General features: G+C 34.4%; 1 protein-coding gene across 2 annotated transcripts; it reads left to right on the forward strand.

Annotated features, from left to right (window-relative positions):
• Positions 1-434: 434 nt before the first annotated feature.
• Positions 435-21,791, forward strand: LOC149775441 (uncharacterized). 2 transcript variants are annotated; one of them, XM_089943227.1, is made up of 5 exons: positions 435-1,138; positions 6,213-6,279; positions 11,904-12,839; positions 16,768-16,858; positions 20,461-21,791. In XM_089943227.1, exons 1-5 carry the CDS (start codon positions 686-688, stop codon positions 20,468-20,470), a joined length of 1,557 nt encoding a protein of 518 aa, XP_089799353.1. In that variant the 5' UTR covers positions 435-685; the 3' UTR covers positions 20,471-21,791. The 2 variants fall into 2 exon arrangements, with proteins under 2 accessions (XP_089799353.1, XP_089799352.1); XM_089943226.1 differs by lacking the exon at positions 20,461-21,791 and having other exon boundaries at positions 16,768-19,118.
• The last annotated feature ends 4,011 nt before the right edge of the window (positions 21,792-25,802 follow it).

Consider the following 25,802-nt stretch of genomic DNA (forward strand, 5'->3'; position numbering starts at 1 on the left):
AGGATTTTTTTGGACTGTAGCAGTTTTTCAGTTGCATATGACTGATCAGCCATAACAAGTGTTCATTTAACAAAGTTGTAGAACAAAAATAACACACAACACAATATAATTTTTTTAATATTATTATCAGGTTAAAGTATACATGTCATTAAAAGAGATTACTCCTGTACATTTATTAACATCTTGAACTCTTCATCAAAGATATAACTGTATAACAAACAAAAAATAAACTTGCTCTTAGTAACTGATTATAATCAATTATCAGTTGGTCAAGTGGAACCGGTTATCGATTATGAATTTCTGACCGATTCCCATCACTGTGTTTTGGAATCGGTCCGTTTTGACCCTGATCTGTATATATGATATTTTTGCGTCCCGGTGTTTCGGTACGTTTCGGTGTTTCTTTGCACCTGATCCGGCCCGCGGTACGAGGATTGTGCACCCCTGCTCCAAACTACAAAGCGAAAGTATATAGCAAATATTCCAAGGGAAGTAAATTTACGGCTGATATGATTTGAAAAAAATAGCCTTTTTCATTCCAAGACATCGTATAAACGAGTTCAACGTTTTTGTTTGAGTACCGGTAATATATATGTTTTATTTTAGTGAAAAAGAACTCGGTTACCAAAATTTTGAAGGAACTGTACTGTGTGACCATAGACTATAATACAAAGTAAAAACTAGGATGCCTCTGCCCCAGGACGTAAAGTACCATTGTAATTTGGTATATAACGTAAAACTGCCTGGAGCTCAAGATGACAGCGATTATAAATTATCCATTGATTTTGTGAAATTCTTAGCTGATGAGCTTGAACGTTCGCAAATTAAATGTTACTTTTACGACAGAAATGCAACTCCAGGTGAATCTATTTTTGATGAATTTTTTCGAGGAGTGCAAACCTCAATATGGACTATAATCATATTTACACGGGAGTTTAGCAGCAATGGCTGGGCAAGATATTGCCAGCAGGCGGCATTGTATGATCGTATCATCAAAAAAAGTGGAAATAAAGTGATTCCATTATTAGTCGACAATGAAATTTTGCCAAAGGAGTTTAGCCACAGCATTCCCATCTCGTTCGACAGGTCTTGGAAGGAACCAGGAAGGCATATTGATGAGTTAACAAAACTTAAAAAGGTAAAAATTTGTAGTGCTAAGACTATTAACCTGTTGCAATTTAAGATTGTCTTGATCACAGCACACGATCATGAAGTCCTTGACAAGCACATTAAAAGCATACACGAATACCACCTTTCCCCAAGAAAAACAACAATTATCTGAAACCATGCAACATCTTATGAGGTTACGACTAGAGCTAATGCCATGGCTCACCACAGCAGATTACTCTTATTTACATCTTTCCACCATCACCCACCTTTTTCCACTTCAGAAAAAGTTCTGGTCATAACCCCAAATTTTGTCCTTCTTAGACTGTATAGTGTAAAATAAAATATAAAAAAATATAGCTGTAATTTCAATTTCAGTATATTCACCAGACCTTTGATCCCACCCCTCTCCCAGGGACACCAGGGAAGGGAGCCAAAGTTTATAGTCCTTATGCAGATGGTTATCAAATGGGTAATCTATCTACAAGTTTAGTTGAATTTCCACCCAGGAGGAAATATGGAAACACTGAAAGATGGACAGTGGGTACTGCAATATCCCGATGCTAAAACACAGATGTCATATGTTACAAGAGAAAATTAAAGGAATAGACCAAGAAGTGATGTACATAATACAAGTTGGACTCACTGTTGTTGTTTTTTATATATCACAGTATATGTTGATTGAGACTTGCATATATGTTATATTCAGTCACAGGGGGCCCCGAGTGGCCGAGTGGTCTAAAGTGCTTTCCGTTACGGATCACTGCCATCTCACCGCTGCCTGCGGTGGTTCAAGTCTCGGATTCAGCCAATGTGGTTATGTGAGGAAGCTTGCCAGTAGCTTCTCATGGGTCGTTGGTTCTTTCCGGGGTTTTCCTGGGTTCTTCCTCCACCATTAATACTGGCCTCCATGTATAGCCTATTGCGTGCTGAAATATGGCGTTAAACCCCACAACAACAACAACAACATATTCAGTCACAGATATTATGCATTTGCACAAATCATCTGTGCCTGATTTATCCTGAGGGAACATCAAGTTTAAATTTGCACCATATACATGAGTATATGAAAGTCATATTTCTTCAAAGATATGTATTTGGAAAAAATTATAGAAGCTATTAAACCATGATTATGTAGCCTGGCTGGATATCCACCATGTTTTTCTTAGATATACGTGTTATCTAGATCCACCTCATAATGCCATACTGCACCCAAGGCATACTCCTATGTAATGCCCAGGTGGACAATTTTGAACATGTGGAAGTTTGGTAAAGCCTGCTATGTTTGAATACTAAAATGCAGTTACCATTACCTATTTTTTAAAATTCAAATTTGTTTAATTTGTTACAAATTACCTTATTAGCAAAAGAAAAAAATTATGTGTATTTAATGAAGATGAAAATGATCACTGTGATAAACTGTCAGTCATTCTGACCGTTAAAAATGCCATAACATTAATTTTACAATTCTGAGCCTTTTCAAATTTAAAAAAAAATGAAAAACATCTTATGTTAAGTTATATGATATCAGTTATTTCTTGTAACATGGAGTAACAAAAATGGCTAAAGTGGATAAAGGTGCATGCATTCATGCAATTTACATTTGACAAAGACAAACATTTTAACTTTAAAGCTCAGTAACACAAATTTTACAGTTACATCCTTTTCAAACTTTCAAGAAATGAATAATATGTAGAAAATACCAGAATCTGGTATCCAGTGGGAATAATTTCATTATTTTATCTTTAAACCAAAGGCATATGGTGCCATATGATCTGAGCTTGCATCTGTAGGATGTCCTTATTTGTAAACATGTTAAATTCGTATATTCAACCATGGTAGGATATTTTATATTTTCTAACACAGAATTAAATTGTTCTTGGTTTTTGACCCATGTGACACAGCTCTGGTGGCCTATCTGGTTAGAGCATCTGCTTCAGATTCAGGAGATTGTGGGTTCGAACCTTGGCTGAATGATAGTGCAAAGACTTATAAAAATGGTACTAGCAGCTGCTTCACTTGGCACTCACCATTAAGAGTACTGGTCAGCTTGGTGTCAGGATAATGTGACTGGCTGGGACATGATGCTACATGTCAGCAACATGATTCCTCAGTGCTAAACATCACTATAGACTTTCAATCTGCAGAAATCATAGCAATATGACTCAGAATTGTTACAGCTACATTAAAAAACCAAAATCATGCACACACACTCACACTAGTGACCTATCTTTTCTATAGCCTTAAGATGGAAATCCTCTTGTACATATTTCAGACCACTTTTGGTAACATTTGTTTTGAATCTTTTGGACAGTATCTGCTGACTGCCTGGTAATTGGTGGTTCTGTGATCTTAATCTAGCAGATATGCAGTTGCTTAATTTCTTACTGTTTTGAGGTTTGGTCATATAAACGGCTTCAGGTCCAATTAGGGTCTTTTCTTCATTCAAAATATAGATTTTGTCCTCCAGTGCTGCATGACTAAAGTGTTTTATTTCATTTCATCTTTATCAGTCTGAAGTGTTGATGTGTGTGTTTCTTGATATCAGGATTATTTTTTAAAAAAAATGGTATGAGATCAAGAACACTTCATGTCTTACTATTAGTATAGGCATGTACATGTAATTTTTGAAAATTTTTGATAAAATTAAGAGAGTAACTTAATTTCATTACTGTTTTGGTTGTGAGAGGGGAGGGGAGAAATATATAACCTCAATCACATTCCCAACTGAGATAATTGCAACAATTGAGATAATAGTGGCCCCAGGTGACTGAGTGATTTAGTGCACATTCACTTTTACATGTCACTGTTCTCACCTTCAATGTCCATGTGCGTTTGAGGCTCAAACTAAGCCAGCATGGGTATGTGAGAAAGCTTCCCATGGGTCATGGTACTTTCTTGTGTTTTCCCAGGTTCTTCCTCCACCGCATAATTACTGGCCACTGTGTATGGACTATCTTTGTGCTGAAAAATTGTGTTAAACACACAGCAGCAACATGTTTGCACAATATAATTCCAAAAATGGTATGCAAACAAGTGACCCATAAGTTCTTAATATGCAGCTTGTCATTGGTAAGTTGCAGATGATAATCAATAATGCGATGGATTTTCTTAAGTGTTAAATTTCCGTTCTTATTTCTAGTTTATAACTTGGATTGTGATACCAAACTTTGTGCACAGGTAGAATTTTGAGTTAGTACTGTTCCAGTAAAACATGCATGTGGCCCAGGAAGTTTGGGTTTAGTTTTTTTTTAAAAGTTCATTAAGGTTATTAAATGCCCAGGCATTTGGAGTAAAGTGATTTGCCAGGGACATACCAGGGTAAGTGACCCAGGCTGATCCAGTCATAGATTTGAAGCTGTATCCTTATGGTCATGAGTATAGCTTGCTAACCTATGAGCCAACTTGTAATTAATAAGTGAGCAATGAGTACATGTGTTTGGTGAAAAAGTAGGAGTGACTGTGACCATTACAATGAAAGAGAAGCTTTCACACACACACACACACACTTAAGATTCACATCTGTTATACTCTTTGAAGAAATTTGGAATTTAAAATTTAGCGTCAACATGAGCAAACAATGAGAATTTATTTTTGCATGATATATTGAGTTGAACTCATTATATCTTAAGCAACCTAGCTGGCATTTGTGGGAATATAACCTCTGAACTTAGTTTTATACATTCAGGTAGTGGCAATTTAGTCAAGACTCTGGTTAAGATCTGTCTGTGGGAGTAAAAGCATTGTGTAAATACCATTAGATTTTATTTGCTGGATAAAACATGATAGATTCATGTCTAAGTACAGCTGTATGTAAAAAGCATCTTTCTCACTCCACTTGCCAACCAGAATCATTAACAAGTGGATTCTTACCAAATTGCACAGATTTTCTGCTATATACTGACCACCTAATGCATTAAGGTCAGCAACATACCATTTTTCAATTCTGGAGGTGTTATAGATGGTTGTGGAATAATGCCTCTGGCTTTCCCTTTCCAGGGATCATGTATACATTTATAGACAAAACAAGATTTGTCTTTTGATTATAATAACACAACATAGCCAAGGATGAGAAGATGAATTTTTTCACTTCATTTTTCATATTTATTCATTAATTGTCAAACATTTTTCACAGAATATATTTTATTGGGTATATATGTTTGGATTTGCTTCCACCAACACCCTTTCTGCTGTATGCTTCTGTTTGGACATACTGTGGATTTATGATGGCCTGAATGTATTAGCCCTATTCTGCCAGGTTCTTCTTGCTGATAAAGACTCTATTACAATTCCCCTGCTTAATCCACAAACAGAGTAAGATAACCTGAACTGCAAGTACCAGTATGTAGTCCCGTACACACCTCATCACAAAGTAATTTGCTTCACAGTCTTGACAGAAATAGTAAGTTTTCCATGTTTATTTTATATTTAATATGGAAATCACACATATGATCAAATGATCAGCTTCATGAAATTATGATAATTTCTTTGATTAAAGTAATTTACAGGCTTTATCATATTCACTTTTGGGGCCCTGTGGCCAAGTGGTTAAAAGCACTCATTTTTTCAGATCACTGCCATCTTACCTATGTCCACATGGGTTTAAGTCATGGACTTGGCTAATGTGGATATGTGAGAGAGCTGCCAGTAGCTTTCCATGGGTTGGACACATGTTCTTACTGGGGTTTCCTCAGGCTTGAATCAGCCAGTTATACTGGCGTTATACCTCAAAACCATAACATATTCACTTTTACATATTGTATGGTGGTGAGCTCAATGATATTTAGTCGAAATTGGACCCTTGATTTCAGTTCAGAAGTTGTATTAGGTACTTATTTATATGAACTCATTTCAAACACAATTTAGATTTCTATTTTTATTCTCATAGGATCCAGGGGCACATTTTTCTGGTCTTAAACTTTTGTGCTTATTATAAAAAGAGTTTAAAGTCAGTCTTGTACATTAATTTTCTGCATGCAAAGATACGATGTCATGATTCTTCCGTTGGGGTTAAAGAAGAAACCCTTTAAGTGAGGGATCAGTTCAGTTCATAATTTTTGGGAAATTGTAACCATTAATACATTGTCTTTTTGCTCTTCTTGTAGACGATATTGCCAGATGAAGCACAGAGTCTGGTGTCTCCAGCATTGTTGGATCCTGGGACCACTCAAGGTGAGCACTGTTAAGGATACAGTAATCATGCTGATGCAGGTGTTTGTATGAAACAGATGCCATCCACCTTTTCCTTATAGACTTTTTGATGCTTAACAGCTTGATGCTGCGTGAACAGTGAGGTTTCCTGAAAAAAGAAACTGAACAAACTTGGTTTAAGCACAGTTTTCAGGTAACAGAAACTGCTTAGATGTTTCTCTGCAGTCACCTGATGTTTTCTAATATAGAAACAATACTTCCCATTACTTTCAGATCACTTTGGGTCAAACATTTTAAGTGTCACTTCAAAATAGTTAGAACTTAGTTATCATGTAGTTTGCATAGTGCAAGATTCTACAAGTTTCCCACGTTTCAGTTATTTCAGACAACTGCTGTTGGTATTCCCATTTAGTTTCAGCATTCTTGGATCCTTCTAGTTGCTTTGCAGTTTCAACTGCAGCTAAACAAAATTTCTATTGGTTTCAAGTTTATTGGATACCACAAAAGAAGCTGACATCTGGTTTCAGGGAAATGAAAAATGCTGGTCTAATGTGTTTCCTAATGATAGAAAGTACACTTGTCCTGATAGTTTCAGCAACAACAGAAACTATCCCAGTAATTTCCATGATATGAAAACAACCAACTGCTGTTGTTGTTTTTCAGTCATAATGATAACTGCAATTTGCATGCATGAGAATGCTTTGCAGTAAAATGGAAACTGGACAGAAACCATCCTTAAACAGTGCAAACTTGGTTTCAGTGCAGTTTCCATTTTATACAAACTATTTGAAAATTTCTGTTTATTGTACATAAGTTTCATAATAGAAAAGCTGTTTTGTTTTCAGCTTGATTTAAGATTTATTGATCTTTTAATTCTACTTCAGAGGGCACTAAATAGAAACCTGCTGAAACTTTCTTTGTTCAAATGTGCCAGACTCCACCTAATTCTAGACAATTCTAGTGAATCCAGCATTGTTCCTTAAGGCAGGTTTTCTCAGTATTTACTTGATCTGTCGAGTTCCATGCAAGTTTTATAGATACTAAAAATACTAAGCATATTTTAGCTATTAGCTTGTTTCATTTTGGATGATAGATTTGAAAGAACCACTCAGTTTTGCTTTTAATCCATTTTTTTGGGTAAAATGTTTTGTTTTTGTGGGTTTAACACTATTTGTAAAAAAATCAATGAACTATGATTTCAAAATGGAATGTACCTGAAAACTCTATCAGTGATGTTTTAGTTATTTAAGACTGTATATGTTATTTCATCAGTGAAATATGTTTACTCCTTTTTTATTCAAGCGGAAGAAAAGTATACAAGTGTTTCTGATTGGTTTGGTTTTCGTTTAAAGGATAACAAGTTCACACTTGAGTCCACTGAAATAAAAGTTCCAATTCCCTAGCTCAGTTACCATAAATAACATTTTGTTATTAGTTCAGCTAAAGGATCTAGTGAGTACTTCTCCATTGCTACAATCTCTGCATCTTTTATATTATGCTATGAGCAGGGAATAATTGGTGCTGAAATACCAATGAAGGAAGTTGTTACTACAGTTTTTGATCAAATTGCTTTTGAATCTGCGTATTCCTATGTAAAATACTGTGATGATATACAGATAAATAAGAACCTATTATTTGTATTATTATTATTATTATTATTATTATTGTTATTATTATTATTATTATTATTATTCTCTTCTGTCAATGCTTAAAACTGTTAAGTTTTTTATATTTTATATAAATATGTAGGTGTAAATTGGAGCATGACAACCATGACGGTCAGAGGTATTTGTAGTCATAATAATTACTCACTGAACTCTGTATTTTGTTTAGGAAATATTATTATTGATATATTGATTATGGATACAGGCTTAGGGTACATTTAACAAGTTAAGTACAATACTTGTGATTAATTGCCTCTTAAGATCTAGTTAAGAATAAGCTCAGATTTCACAAAACTCCTCAATTTGAGTGCACTCAAACTCAGATTATTATTATTATTATTATTATTATTTATGTTTGATTGAAAACCATTTTAGTACAATACTACTAGAATCACTGCGGTAATCATGAATAACTGTATTTATTGACCTTTATAATTATCTCCCCTGCATTAATCATTAAAGCAGTCCTTTTGGTAAAAATATATGTCCTTTAAAACTTTGGAAGATGATTATTTATAGCTGATACAAAAGTTTTATATATTTGCAATCTGTCTGTTAAAATAATGCAAAATATAATGTACCCTTATTTTATTGTTTGTTTTATAAACATAAATATTTAAATGATATATTCTACTATATATTCTTCTCCTGTTTTGTATATTTTATTTATTTTTGTACCTGACTCGTACTTGTAAGTTGTAAGTGGAGTTTTCGCCTTCTTCACTTCTGTCTTGTTTGTATGTTGTAAACAAGTAGTTTATTAGAATTTTGAGTTCAATGCCTTGCCTTGTTTACCATGAAACAGGATTTCCTGTTGAAATGTAGAACATTCTCTTGTGTCATAGGTCCAGTGGGGATTTGTATGTATAGTGAGTTTGTTAAACAAAATATTTCATTCTTGTATTGCATCAGTCTCTGAGAAACAATGGAGCTTACAGTTTTGATGGAATCAGAAATCATTCATTGAAATTACTAAAGTGCTTATTGACTTTTTGGATTAATGCATTACTTTGATTGTTTTAATTAATTAATTCCAAGACATTCTGGATTGCATCATGGGCATATCAGGATATTCAAGACTATTGACATATCAGGATATTCAAGACTATTGGCATATCAGGATAGTCAAGACTATTGGCATATCAGGATATTCAAGACTATTGGTATATCAGGATATTCAAGACTATTGGTATATCAGGATATTCAAGACTATTGGTATATCAGGATATTCAAGACTATTGGCATATCAGGATATTCAAGACTATTGGTATATCAGGATATTCAAGACTAGTGGCATATCAGGATATTCAAGACTATTGGTATATCAGGATATTCAAGACTATTGGTATGTCAGGATATTCAAGACTATTGGAATTCATTTTGGAAGATTCTCTATTCTTTGACATTGTGATAGGAAATTTAGAATAATTCAGAATTTAATTCACAATACTCTAAGTGTCTTTTGAATTTTCACTTTCTGTTTTAGAGAAATAAATTATTTGTTGATTGAAGTTGGTTTCACTTCCTTTCTGTTGCATATTTTGGGATTTTAGTTTCATAACAATATAAATTCAGAAAACATAGCTAAGCTGTATTGGTGAAAACAGTAATAATTTGATACAAAAGAAATGCTTAAAAATGCACTATAAATAAACATTGCAATATAGAATTACATGCCCTAACTCATTTTTCATTGAAAACAGACCAGCCCTGTTTAGCTTTCTACCCAACCTTTCCTTTTTTCTATTGCTTTTTCTTAAATGACAGTGAACTGATTAACTTTTGAGACAAATGTACAGACTTTGTGGAATAATTTAAGATGTATAATTAAATACACTATGTGTTTCTATCATACTTGTTGGTGTTGTTTGGAAGACCTGTTTTGGACTCCTATAATGGCAGTATTGAATCCAGTACAGGTTTTCCACATAAAATTGATGAGTACAAGAGAAATCCAATCTGTACTATTCAGTTTACCATAAACTTAGGTACATATATATCAATGTAAAATTAATACTATATTTTTTCCTCTTGTTAATGGTATGAATCTATGGTCTTAGACTAAGTAACAGAAAAGAGCAAAAAACCAACAAATTTTGTCAAATTCAACAAAATAAATAATTTATTTCCTTAGAAAACAAAGTTAAAACTTAAAAAGAATGCACAGTATTGTGAATTAAATCACAGATATTCCTAAAAGTTCTAACACAAGTCAAGATGTTTAAAGTTCCAGTTGAATTCCAGTTGAGTTCCAAATAATTTCAAATATTGAATGTGCTGATGTTCCTTTTGTCTTTAATGTGCTAATGGCCTGGATTATAGTGATATGTTGAAGTCTTTTGATGTATCACAATATTGTAATCCAAAGTGTCTTTGACTGAATTCACTATAATTCCAGATATATGATTTAGCCTGAAAATTGTATTGTGCACTTTCTAATTCCAGTGAATGATAATTAGAACATTAAATCCACCAAAATTAAAAACTGAACACAACAATAAGACTGATTTTGTTTTGGATGCTAAGGCAAGAAAGAATGGTCCTTAAGTAAACAAGTTTATATACACCTCCACTTGATCTACTGGTCACAATTACCATCTTATGGAAATAGTCTGCCAACTTAATGGAAGATTTTTCTCAGGAACTTTTTAATGTCAGAATCTAGACTCTATTTTTAACTAAAGCTAAAGTAAACTTGTTTATAATTAATAATGATTTGAATATTTAATCTACAATCCTTAAGAAATATTAGAATATTAGCTATGTATGATATTGTTTACAAAATAAATGTCACTAGTTAGGGGAACCATTAGTTTAAGTTTGGACTAATCTCAATTACAAATATATATATATATATATATATATATATATATATATATATATATATATATCTTTTGGAAAGGATTGTTTGTCCCTTCAAGTTAATCTATGTTTCTGTTTGTATTCAGAAGTTATAATGTGGAGTTACGTCACTGTTTTTGTGTTTGTTCTATTTTCATATATCTGTCTGTCTGCATGCATATATGGACACACACATGCATGTACAGGGTCCATGCATGTTAATTAATAGCATTATTCAGGTTATATTGTAAGTGTATGTATTAACATCATGTAGGTGACTTTGTTCTGTGGTACAGTTTTAGTATTAACACCAGTGATAACCAGACAACCTGGAACCAGTTTAGGATTTTGCCATTTGGAATCTTCAGTTTTTTCCATTAGTATATCATGTGGCTAATGGCAGGAAGAAATAATTTGTGAATGAGTAATGATGAGCAAGAGGTAATGAGTTTATAAATGTGCAAAATCAACCCAATTACGTATTTATTTGGTCCATTTTCTGTAAAAGGAAACACTGGCAAATGATTCATTGAAAAAGAAGCATGAGAGATGTGAATAGATTTATTTCCTACACCCTTTGAACTATGTAATGGCATCAAGTCAAAAGCTTCATGCATCATTGAAACCTTTCTAACAGAGGATGACATTCTTAAATTGGAAAATATTATGCCTGCATCCAAGAATGAACCCTGATATTTTCAATCATGATTTAGTCTATGGAAGGATAGAATTAAACAATAAATGTTTCCTGAAGAACTGACAAATATTCTTAAAACAATTTAAGAGTGGTAAACATGGGAAAATGGACTTTACTAGAGCATTAAATGTGACCTAGTTACAACAATATTTTGGATTTGGAAATGACAAGCCTGAAATTGACAAGATAATGAGGGATCTCACACAGCACCAACAGTGCCATCTAGTTGCACTTTAATCTAATCCACTGAAGTAGTGTTTAACAAAATTTTTAGTGCATGTTAAATTCTGTTGGACTGGTTTCATTAATGCATGCAACAATGCATATGGGTAAATTAGATTTATTAAATTGTTTCACAATTTTTATCTGACCCAAACTACCCATCTTTTATGTACCTGATCACATTCTTCTTACATGTATATTCTATAAACTTATCATTCCAGATATTTCACACAGCAGGGATCCAGTGCAAGAGACAATTCCATGCAGCAGGGATCCAGTGCAAGAGGCAGTTCCATGCAGCAGGGATCCAGTGCAAGAGGCAGTTCCATGCAACAGGGATCCAATGCAAGAAGCAGTTCCATGCTGTAGGGATCCAGTGCAAGAGGCAGTTCCATACAGCAGGGATCCAGTGCAAGAGGCAGTTCCATGCAGCAGGGATTCAGTGCAAGAAGCAGTTTCATGCAGCAGGGAACCAGTGCAAGAGGCAATGCCATGCAGCAGAGATCCAGTGCAACAGGAAGTTCCATACAGCAGAGGACAAACAGTAGGAGGTAAACAAGTAAATGACCAGCTAGAGATTGAGAATCCTGAAGAATTTCCAGGTACTACTGGGTCTACAAGACAACTGGCAGCTGGTGCATCAACTTGTCTTTGTGAAGAATTGAATCCAAGCCCTTCAATCAGTGGTTCAGTATCCTCAGTTAATGCAGATGCAACCTCCTACATATCAAGCAGACAGTGCTCAGAGACTAGTACTTGGGCTATACTACCTGAAACCATATCAGGACATAACCAGTCCATTGCACTACCATACGCTCAGTATCCACCCTCACCCAATTTAATATCTAGTGCTTCTGTCATAAATAGTTTGAGTGAAGATTCTGATTTGAGCTTTGATACAACAATACCAAAGGAAAGGGAGGAACAACCCAAAGGTGAGGGAATTAACAATGAGACAGAGCAGTCAGACTTGGGCCATCAAGAGGAAAATATTACACATGAGTTCGTTCCTGGAAAAAGTCACATGGAGACATTTGATGATAGAATTGATGAAGAATTTAAATTAACAGAAGAGGATAAAGGTCAGCCTGCTAAAAATCAGGACCAAGAGGAGCAAGTGAGAGGGGAGAGATCGAGACAAGATGATTGTGCAACAGGTAAGAGTTAAAATGAATAATCCAGTACCAAAAGTTTCAAGGTTCTATCAGTTTGTCTGAGAGTACATGATACACCTGCAGATTTATAAAAAGTATTAGCACTTAGCAAATACTAGGCTTCCACTGAACATACTGTAATTGCTCACCCTATCCCCAGAACATTTTATGATTTTTGTATTTCTTAAGGTTAGCTGCATGTTATTCTAATACTGAAACTTGATATATTCACAGGTAATGTGAATGAAACTTGCCACAAACAAAAATTAAGTGAATGCACAAATGTTGTACATCATACTTTCAAGCCCATTCTTGCTGATATTTCTTAGTTTAATCCCCTTATATTCCCCATTTTTAGCTCTACTGTTCATAGACCAGAAGAGCTTATCTGATGATCTTTTTGTCCATCCATTGTACATCCATTAGCTAGCACTACTCCTACAGTGCTTGCAGGACTGGCATGAAAGTTTACACACATGTTCATCCCATGGTTTTGTTGGTCCTAAAAGAAAAGGGTGCTGCGTGGATATCCACTATGACTGTTGGTCTTTAACTCATTCGGCCCCAGAGGTTTTTTGTCATTTTTGCCTGAAATTCACGTAGGAAAGACATTTGGGGGGCTATTTCTGGATACAATGTAATACATTGGCTTTCAACAGATTTTCCGTGAGACTAATGCCTAGTTGTATTAGAAACATCATTTTCCATTGGTTATTTTGCTTGCGCATGAGCAGAAGGGTAAAAGTTGGAGTTCTTTTTTTCTTTTGCTTAATGGACCTGTCATTTTCGTTTGGAGACCACTCTTTATTCCAAATGCCCTCCTTATCCTAGTTTTTGCAAAGGTTCACCTGTCTGTGTGCAGTTCAGACCAGTCTGCCTTAGATCTGAGACCAAAAGTTTTAAAATCTGGACACAAAATCGCATTCCGACCTTGAGCGAATTTTGGGTGAAAAAAAAAACGGGTCCAAAGAATGAGGTTTTTCCCTTTGTATTTTGTAATGTGTCTAGAACTTCCAGATTATTTGGTATCATTTTAGAGCTATATCTGTCTGCTTTTTTGTAATACCACCCAAGTTGGTTATCTTAAATGACCTTGATGCTGCAGAGCTCGGAAATAGGGTACAGCCTCATCATGCCTGCAGAAGGGATCAGGGCCGAATCAGTCAATGAAAATCATGCTGATCTGAGTTCTAATATGGCGACCAGAGCAGCCATTTTGAAAATCTTGTTTTGACTAGTGGTCCTGAATTAAAATGTGTGTTGACTAGAAGACTTATGATGCCCTAAATGAAAAGGGTTCTGCTTACATATCCAATATGGCTGCCATTGCTGCCATATTGGGAATCTTGTTATTGCTATTGTTTCAGAATGGATAGTGATATCAACATAGGGGCTTTTGCTAAAAGACTTTAAATGGTGTTTTGTTGGGCCTACATGAAAATGGTACCACCCAGACATCCAATATCTTGAAACCTTTCTTATTGCAGTTACTGAATGAATAATCATACAAGCATGGGGCTTTTACTGAAAGACTTCTTATGATGTCTAGTTGGTTGTAAATAGGAATGTTTCCAATCTGACATCCTGTATGGTGGCCACAATAGCCATCCAAAAAATCTTTATGTGCTTGTCCTCAATGACTTTTTATATCAGCATTGTACATTCACCAGAAGACTTCCAATAATGTCTAGTTGATCATAACTGGAAATTGTGCTCCTCTGATACCTAGTAAGGCCGCCATGGCAGTTAGCTTACAAATCCTTTTATTTTTACTCCTTCAGAACAGACAGTCCTATCAAAATGTTCTTTTCACCAGAAGACTTTTTATAGTGTCTTATTGGTCTTAGGTTATTATGGTGCTTAACTGACATCCTATATGGCCATCCTGGTGGTCACCTTTTGAAAATCTTGTTATATCTACTACTCTTAAGTGGAAAGCCATTTTGACATTGGGCTTTCATTAAAAGACTTCTCAAAGTGTCTAACTGGTCCTAAATGAGAAGCATGCAAATTGCTCAATATTTCCACCATGATGGCCATCTTGAAAATATTATCTCTGCTGCTCCCAAATGGATTGTTATATCAACATGGGTTTTTCACCAACAAACTTTGTATTATACCAAGGTGGTCCTAAATGAAAATGGTGCCAACATTACATCCATTATGGCTGCCATGAAACTTTGAAGTTTGAAAATCTTGTTATAACAGAAGAATATCAGAGATGGTTTCAAAAGTCAATAGTTGAGCAGAAGAAATGGTCTTATAATGAATTCCTGGGAAAACAGTTCACCCAGTAAAGCACCCGTCCTTTTGAAGGACTCATGTTTTCAGACTGAGGAGATAATTTCTCCCCATTAATTTTACTGACAGAAAAGACCCTGCAACCATGGTGCATCAGCAAGCCTTTCAGGGTGATTGTATTCTGGATTAGTGTAGATGTGCCCATGTAGAACTAATGCTTCTGGTGAATGAAAACTATCTCATGGTGCTATGCATTTACTTTTCAAATGATCGTATACTGATTTGATTTCACACAGACATAAAAATTTAACAGCCTTTAAACAAGATTTTCCTGTGGCATAAAACAAACCAATGTTGGAGTTATAGTAAAGTTCAGATGAGGTACATGTATATTGAAGATCATAGATAAGTATGAATTGATAGCTGTTTGATGAAATGTAAATTTTTACCCTTTTAATGTATCTTAAGGCATCAGATTACACCAGTTATGTCAAAGCAATTTCGTTGGTCAAAAGAAGGTACATTGTGAGTTTGGGTAATCTGTTAAAGAATTTTAAGTTATTTAAATGCATAATAAGTGTCTGCTGCAACTAAAAGTGTTGTTTCCGGTAAAAATATGGCATAGAGATGTTTTATATTGTTATGATGGGGCATCATGTTGCCCTGAAAATAAACTCTTGTACACTCATGGTATACCTTGTTGCCCAGGGGTCCTCGGGGGCCAGAGTGGTTCAGAGCACTTCCCTGTACAGATCACTGTCATCTCACCTATATCTGCATGGGTTGAAGTCTGGGGCTTGGTCAGTGTGGGTATGTGAGAAAGCTGCCAATTGCTTCCTGTGGGTCAGTGGTTCTTTCCAGGATTTTTCTGAAATTCTTCTCCACCAGTTATACTGGCTGCCATATATAGGCTATCTTGTGCTGAGAAATGGCATTAACCCCCGCCCCCCAAAAAAACTTGTTCCCCTCATAATTAAACTGCCACTTTGTAAGTTGAGCCATAATACTGTAACTTCCTTTTCGTTAAACAATGAAACATTTCTTAAATATTGGTTGCTATCTGGTAGTAGTAAAAGGGTTGTTTTGTTTACATTCTGGTAAGCCTGGGTTAGAGCAAAGTGGGAAAACGGTTGGAGGGCCAATAGTCAGCTTGTTGGATGGAATTTATGAATTTGTAATATCTTTTTTGTTATGAGGGAACTTTCCTATTGTAACTGGCAAAAACACAAAGGAACTGTTTTGCAGATTCTGCCCAGCCAACTGGAATTTTTGCTCTCATAAAAGAAAGTATATTCCATCAGGAACCATCACATACAAAATGCATTTTTTGATGGTTAAGGGACAACACAAAACTAACATGCACCGCGACAGGAAACTTTTACCGAACCCAGAAAAATATCAGACAGTTCTTATGATATACATATAGGAGCCCTCAGTAGTTGAGACCAGTGGAAGAGCATGGATCTCAAGGTCTTCAGGGGCAAGGAGACATATTCATTGTGCATATTTTGTATAAAAGAAAGCTTCTTAATACTATTCAATAATTGATAGAGATATCAAAAACACAATTGAATTTGATAATGATGAAAGAATACAATAGTGTAATTTCTTTTAGCATTTTGAGCAACATATTTTTGACAGTCATTTATATTTGCAGCCTGAATCCATTTGTATCTGGTTTCTATTTCAGATGCAACTGAGCCTTGTTCATATGATCCAAACTCTATGTCATGTCCAGGCAGATGGAACAGTGCAGTTTCAGTTGGAAGCATGATCTTTAAGTTAGTTATTAATGCGTTTATAAGAACAGATTAATTTCTGTGAAATTTGATTCATTTTTTTCAAATTTAAATATCAAAGCTGCAGCATATAGTACTATTGAGGTGTAAGTGGCACTCCAACATCATAAACTTGCTATTATCAGTGTTATTCTCTCTCAGGTTACTAGTATCAATACTATCAAGTCTCTCTCAAGTTGAGCTGTACTTTCTCAGCAGTTAGCATGCTTGACTGTTATGACCAAAATGATGGATGTTTTTTTTTTGTTATATAAGGCTTTTGTTAAATCCTTTCCTGGCCAGGCCAGCAGGTTACTGTGGTGTGTCTCAGGGCAGGGTACTGCATTCTCCAGTAGACTGTAAGATATAAGTTTTAATTTGTTGATGTGTCATTACAAGGCAAATCAGCTAGCAAACTCTCTCATCTTTTTACCCCATTCACACAATCACAAAGTGAGCATTGAGATTATTCAGAAGACAGACAGGTTAATCCTAACCCTGTTAAGAATACATGCTTGTCAGAAGTACCAGTAACAAAAGTTTGGCAGAACAGCACTCATGCACAAAAATATAATACAGTACATTACTACTTGTCATGTACATACAAAGTCATATAAAATATAATACTAACAGTACATCACTACCTCTCGTATGTCATGAACTCCCCTACACTGAGTCAGATACTAGAATTTGGGGAGCTTGAATGCTTAGGAAAGGTGACAGTCACTCAAGGGGTGACGATTAAAATAAGAATAATAGCACAAACTAAACAAATAATATAGCATTTATTAATTTATAACACTAATATTGTATACACTCACACATTCCCACTAGCACTCATAATGATAATGAAAGAAGTACTGAAATAATTAGGTTAATAAAAACCAGTTTAAGTCCTATTATTCAGCTCTCTTCTGTATTGTTGAGTTCCATTATACTGTAACTGGAACTCACCAACGTCCAATTTTCCCACATGATTCTTGATCTGTTTATCATGCAACAGATTTGCACCCTGAATTTTGCACAGATTTTATCATCCATAAGTCACCGTAATATATGCATATTCAACACGAATTAGCATCTGTATAATTATGTGGCTACAATTCATTACTATTTTCTTATTCAATAGTTCAACATAATATCTTTGCTTTCCATGCTCATATTTTAAGCTTTCACCTTCCCTGACCTGAATGCTCAGTGTCTGTCTTGTGGATTTGCTGGCCTTCTATCTCTGACTGTACCTCTGTCCCAGGCTGCTTTATTTTCCAAAACTACATCACCATATGTATAGCAACTTGCTTTTCCACACAGTATGGGTATTGTTATGTATATCTGATTTTATATATATATATATATATATATATATATATATATATATATATATATTAATTTAATTGTTTGTTTGTCAGTTTTAAAGTTTTATTTTCTTACATGCTATTGTAATGTAAATTTATTCACTAGAGATGATGCTTTTTCAGAAAATTGTTTGACCTTGACGGTTAGTTTATAAACAACAGGTGTTGATCTAAATTCTGACCTGGATTCAGACTAAGTAAACAAAATTCTATTTTATTTTAAAATGATTGGTTGTTGTCAAGGTCATGATGGGACTACGTGGGTTAAGAAGTAAACACTTTTTTAAAATTTCTATTCTGGGAATAAAATCATTGGACTAATAAAGGCCAGTTATTCTGTGTATGTGATATAAATATGATCATGTGACCCCCCCCCCCCCCCCGATTTTGCAACTTGGGGGAATTTCGAAACTGCATCTTAATATACAATATAATCTTTGTTTTGAGAGAGATTTCTCAGTTTGGGGCTTTTCATACTGATGTCAAGTTAATTTGTTGTAGCCAGATTTGAGCTATAACAATTCTTCAGATCACTTGGATTTCAAAAGGATTAATTCTTTATTCTCTGGAAATATTTTGAGGAGTGCTCACAGAAATTTTGGAAAGACATTGCTTACAAATTTAATTTGGATTTCCAACACCGGAGTGCCATTATTTGTATTTCTACAAGGAACTGCAAATAAGCACAGTACTGACTACAGCATATGTCATCGTCATCCATCTTGGATTTTACATCAGGATTCGAATTTGAAATTATTAGAACATTTATTAGTAGGACTTTTGTAATTTAATTCATGGATTATTCTTATATTATTTTTGGATTTGATTCTTGAAACCATACGTTCTTCTCCTTTTTTCATTTTTACAGAATTTTCCAGGAAAATAAATTATTGGTGAAATTTTAAAAAGCTTGTTGTTTTCACTCTTTCTGTGTTACTGTTTATTCGAGCCTAAATACATAACAGTATATTGTAGGAACACATGCTTTTCCTTAAACTTTTAGCATTAGTATTATTCAGTGAGTACATTCTTTGTCCACTCTTGGTAACATGCTCTGCTAAAACTGTCAACTGGAGTTTCATTGATTTAGTGCTTCAAATTGCAGTTTTGCCAAAAATAGATTTTCTGAAGTGCTTGTCTCATGGAAAAGTAATTTCTAAATCATAATGATGCACACCAGCAATATCATTAACACATCAAACATAAAACGATACTTTTAAACTCAAAAGATATTTACTGAAATGAGATTTTGAGCTTATGGACATAATATTTAATTCATACATAAAGTACATTCAGCCGTTTTACCAATAGGAGTCAGATAAATTGTATAAAACTTGTTTTCTTTATTCTATTTAACAGCAATTATTTAAAAAACACAGCATGAGTAGTTTTTAAGCTTGTTGAGTACATAGTTTTCAAAAGCCTCCTGTTCTTGGGAGAAGTACACTGAAATATGAAAATCAAACTTTATTTTCTGCGTCTAACGTCCAGTTCATCACAGTGGGACCATTGAGTACAGTACATCAGATGCATAAGTAGAACAGTTTTAAATCTACAACATATACACAAGTGTACTTTGTTCTGTCATTACATTTATCATGGCTTGTGCATCTGTACGTCCACCTGATCATCCCGCACAACAGGTGTTAATATGACCTAGATTTTTTATGATTATTTTTTATCAGGAAGCTTTGTCAGTTTCAGTTTTCACTCTCAGCCATTAACATTTAACTGAGTTATGGCCCCTGGAAAGTACATAAAATTGAACACGAGAGAGAGAGGATTCAGCAACAAGCATAAGCTTAGTTTGAGATCTCTCGTTAACAATAATATTTACTGACATAGTGTGATTAATGCAATTAATAAAGGCATATTATTGTAAACATTGAAACATGCTAATAAGGTTTTAAAAGAAAATCATACATTATTATAATAATGTCAGACAGTAATTATTTAAAAACATTTACAACAGATTTGAAGTACATTACTGTATACTAAACAATGAAAAAAAAAAAATGTTAGCATTGATGTAGGGAGTGGGCAGATAAATGGCTTTTAACTTAAGCTCAGGTGGTATATATTTGTCATACCAAAATATATATGACTTTTAGTTGTAAAGGCTAGCTGGGCTTAGGAATTTTCATCCTATGAGATATTCAGCTGCAGATAGCCAGAATAATTGCTGATCCCTTTGAAACATTATAGAGATTATACATGTAAAGTTAACACAATTTTCTTTTTACACTTCAGATGGCCTTGAGATTTTTCTGTACAAGTATAAACCCAGTAAAAATTTGTAACTCCAGTTACATTGCAGTTTGAATGTTTCCCCTCCATCAAATGGAAAGTTCACCATGCAGCAGTGTACATGTAGTGCACCAATGAAGTTTGAAATGAGTTCCTTGAAGGGATCACTGATGCTGTCCTGGTCAACAGGAATTCATAGGAATCTCATCCCACTCTAATTCCATTTACATGCTGAGAAATATTAAAATAGTCATACAGCATACTCTGTTGGTACAGTTATTATTAGCAGCTGTCTGCCTGTAGGACACATGGTACTAATGATATAGACAAATGGGAACCAGCCTGGAAATGGGTGAACATAAAATAGTGTATATATGGGTTAGGCTGACCAGGATTGGTTAATAATGTAAGTTATGTTGTAGGAAAAAGAATCTTTTGAGAGCTTATGCTAGTTGTGAGTGATTATTGTTAGAGACATTGTTTTTTTTATGGATTTTCAGTCCTTGAATAGTCTTGGGCTTGGAACACTCATTACTACAATTAACACCTGCCTCTTTGGTGCGTAATTGAAAATACATGTTCGAAACACATGCAGGTCCAGAAAATACAGTGGCTCATATCCTTTCCTTGACACAGAAGCTGACATCCAGATTTCATCTATACTGATAAATATAGGTTTGATCATAAACACTCCCAAATTTTAAGTTATTGAATTTTTAATATGATGGTGTTTGCATAGGTTTACTATGGGAACTGAATTAGTACTGTGAGTCCTGTAGTGTGCATCATGTAAGGAGTGTTTAGAAAAATCCCCATATCTTTACAACCATCTATTGAGAATATAAACTGGCCTTTAAAGTTAAGGGAAATCCAATCCAAATGCCTACAATCATTTAACTTTGAATTGCTGATGCTAAATTCCATAAAAAGCAGCCCTTGTTTGAGTGTGGACAAGTATAGTTTTACTTGGAATATTGGACCGGGAGGGTAAATACCAAGGCCAGTAATAGTTAGTAGGTACTTGTTGATTTCTGTACTTAATGGGTGCCAAGTTTTGGAGAAATGAAAGCATTATCATGCTTAGTAGGAGAGAATGACTACAGGACTGCCATCATAGAAAAGAGTTATATGGCAAATTGCATCTGTGTTAGTATGTATGTATTCTCTTATTTTTGCTGTAAGAGTAGTGTATGCATTGCCAATACTAATACAGCCAGATCCATGCTTTTGTTTGTACATAGTTTCATAAAACCATCTCACATGCAGTATTACATGTTAATAGCATGCATACACATAATCACTTAGAGTGTGTAGTAAAAGTACATTGTATATTAGTATTTTGTGTATCTTTTTTTTCCTCCTGCCTTGCTTGCTTCCTGCAGGTCATCATCATTTTGGGCTTCACAGAGAGTGCTGGAGGCGTCTGAGCCCTCTCTGAATGGTAATGGACTGAGCCCAAAATTTCAAGCATTTTAGCTTCATTAAGTCTGTAAAGGTATGTTAAATAACATATGCTAAGTGTTCATAAGCTATATCATTATAGCAGTAACTTTACTATGTCTTTGTATATATTTTAAATCCTATTTTATATCTATATGCAATCTTTATTGAAAGTGGCTTCAGCAAAATCATGGAGTATGGTATTTTTGCTTTCCTAATTCTGAACTCTATGGATCCTCAAATTGCTGTCTCATTCCTTAATTTAATTATCTGTTTTCTCAGTCTGGCTGGCCTTCCTGCTATAAACAATCATCTATTCGTAAAACAAGAATGGAAATGTGTTGATAATTGTGCAGTTGCTCATGCATAATAAATAAAACAGTAAGCAAACATATTTAGGTATATTCTGTAATGACATGTATAATGTTGATGATAAAGGCAACAAAAAGGCAAATGAGCAACTGAATATATAAATATCAGAAAGGATCATATATGTGTGTGTGTGTGTGTGTGTGTGTGTGTGTTTCCCGTGTGTTATTGAATTTCATCTAGTCTTAAATTTTGTCTCACTTCTGTCTCTACACTACTGTGTTTTGTGCATGTCTTTGGTCAATGTTTAGTCTTGGAGACATGAATTTTGTCATGCCTTTCAAAAACTACACTATGAGAGTGTGTGTGTGTTTGTAAACTCCATCCCTAGTCACCCAGGGATCACCTATGATACACATGAGGTTTCCAATGTTCTGTACAGGTGTACAATCATGAAATGGATTACTTGAGTGGGACAGCAAGTTCATTGATAGTACATGTACATATTTTGTAAACCACTCTTCTCCTATATTTCATCATTAAGATAAGAAAGATATCTTTCTTCTATTGGCAAATGATGCAAGAGTACATTTCCTCAGGGAATATTGTGAGTCAGGCGTTTGTCAGACATTAGTAGCTAACAGCCCATTTATCACCTTTAATATAAATCAAATAATTCGTTCTAACAGGCACAGCGCCTTTTGGATGTTAAAAGATATTCTTCAGACATGCCTGCTTTTGCTGTTCAAAATAAGAAAGCAAAACGCACCATCAAGGCCGAGAACACAGGCACAATAATAAGTGTTGTTGCTGTATGAATCTGAGCACACACTTTAGAATATATTATGGGTAATAGGATTATAGACTGTCATCATTTTGAAGTAGTTTCAGACTGTTCTGAATATTCATGTTGGTTATAAACGAGGGCACAAAGAGAATTCTGTAGAAAAATCGTGGTGTTGCTTTAAAAATGTTCAAAACAAGTTAATCTGATTCAGCTGAACACACAAATACCTAGAAAGAACGGGTCTATGTTGATTTTTCTTGCTTACGAGAGAGAAAGAGATAATGAGAGAGAGAGAGAAAACGAGATATATAGAAGGAGAGAGAGAGAGTTAGAGAGCTGTTGGAGGCTTAGAGGTAATTTTAATTCATGAAAGCACTGAATATGAAAACTTACCTACATGGGCGAACATTTGTAATGTTTCATTAACACCTTTTTATACTGTGTTCGTCGATTCTTTTGTTTTTATGTGTTTTATTCTCAAATGGAACCACGTTATCTGCTACTCACAAGGCGTTTGTCAAAACGAGATTTTCCATTTTTCCATGAACTTACCATACTTTCTGAAATTTGGGAGGTAGATTTGGAAAGGGGTAAAATGCTCACTTTAACATATATTCCTTAAGCCATTGTCCATAGCAAGTCATTGAGAATCTGGGGGAGCACAAAACATATACACATTTGTGTTACATTTGTATTTGCAGAAAACATGTTCCACGGTAGGAAAACAGGGAAGAAATAAGTGTATATATTACAATCTTCTAAATAAGAGTTTATACAGGGATGTAATTTTCCGTTTTATATGTTTATATTTGAAGTCCGGGAAGCAATGTTAAGATTAAATGTCGACAAATTTATATTTGCAACGCTTGTAATTCCACTAGTATAATTAAATATTAATCTCTTTGGTTGTAAGTTCCGTGAGATCTCTGCTTTTTCTAAGATTATAAAACGGCACACAAAATTTCGTGGGGTCGTGTACACTGATTTGTTTCAGAAAAGAAATAACTTTTTCTTTTACTTCGAGATCATTTATTTTTTAAGTACCTAATAATAGGGGATCATAAAATCAAATCAGAGAAAGTCTGTGTTTTCTCAGGCAATCTATGAGCCTGAAATTGTATTGCTTTTAAACTTTAAAAGCCCTACTCAGACCCAAACCATTTACAAAATTAAAGGGTTGGTCGTAAAAATATCAAGGAATAATAGAGGATAATAAAATCACTGAGTCATTTGTAAATTATATCTTCACAATGCCCTAACTTTACTTTTGTCTCAATTAAAATTAAGTATAGCAATTAACACACACTATTTATCATATAAATCCTCTTAAATATCAAGACAAACATTACTCTTTAAGTCATTGGGTTTTGAAAGTAATAATATAAACTATCTTTTATGTAAAGATGCAAGTTAAAAAATGGGTTTTGAAAGTAATAATATAAACTATCTTTTATGTAAAGATGCAAGTTCACATTTCAACTTCTGAAATTGTGCACTTGTTGCAATGAATTCATCAGAGCGATTCCTAAAATTAGCTGAGTAGATAATTGAACGAACTGTTTATATGTTAATGTACGTTGCATCAAATGTAAAAGAATCACACCCAGTCGGTGTAGATGCCATTTACTTTCCAAATCTTCAATTAAGCAATGACTTACTTTAGCTTGGTTAATTTTGACATAGGAGCACATTTAAATTATTTAATTCTACATAGAGTGATTGCATGGCAGGACATAGAGCCACATCCTTCTGGTCTAAAGTTCGGAGCGCTAACCACTACGTCACAGTGTCTTCTGTCTCCATTAGTTCAACATCAATTTAGCAAATAGGGTTTACAAGATTGATGACGCAGAGGGGTGAATGAATGACGAACATACTGATAATTTCATTGATCATTCAGTTCAACAGAAGATTATCTTTACAGTTTGTATAGTTAAGAAATAGGTATCGTTGTAATGACATCACCAGACTTGTTTCCAACGTCTTTCTCGTTTTATGAGCAAGAAAGTGAATCACAATATTGCAAATTGAGCACAAAATTGATGAATGAATCTCGATAATAAAAATAATAATAATAATTATAACAACAGCAACAACTACACAGGTATGTATATTTACAGGTAAATGACTTTAGGGACACAAAAACGAGAACACATGCATCAGAAAACATATGGTATACATTTCCAATGATCTGAATTAGTTATAGTTGTTTATAATTTCTTTAGATCATTCTGAAAACCTAAATTATTGAACAATTATACATCTGGTGATCTTGAATGTCAGTCATCTTGAAACACTTTGCTTCCATAAGGGATTGTTCAGCTTCAGTGAAGGCAAATAATCATGATCATCACAATTGCTTTAGACACGTATCCCAATGACACGATCTTTTTTCAAAAAATCAACTCCTTTCAAGCAACTGTCTCTATAGCATTAACTGTCAAGTACTTTCAAGGCCGAGATCTTTTAATTTAAAATTCAAACACTTTTATATTTCTTAACGATTTGCTTGAGTCCTATAAACCTAGCAATACTGATTGGAATATTAACATCGCAAGTATATAATCACAGTAAAGTGGTCAGTAATCCATATTACGTTTTCATGCTTTCAACAACAAAATAAAATGTATAGACTGCTTGCTTGTTACACGTAAACAATGGCGGTGTGCGAACCCTTCTGTATGGTTCAAAAGTAAGTGACCCGAATGTCAGACAAGATTTTAACTACTTATATGAAACATTATAGTTTATTCTTTAGTCAATACCTTCACTGAATTAACTATTGTTCTATTTCAGTTATTTAACCATA

This window comes from Sinohyriopsis cumingii, chromosome 19, assembly GCF_028554795.1.
Source record: "Sinohyriopsis cumingii isolate HCF-2022 chromosome 19, ASM2855479v2, whole genome shotgun sequence".
NCBI lineage: Eukaryota > Metazoa > Mollusca > Bivalvia > Unionida > Unionidae > Sinohyriopsis > Sinohyriopsis cumingii.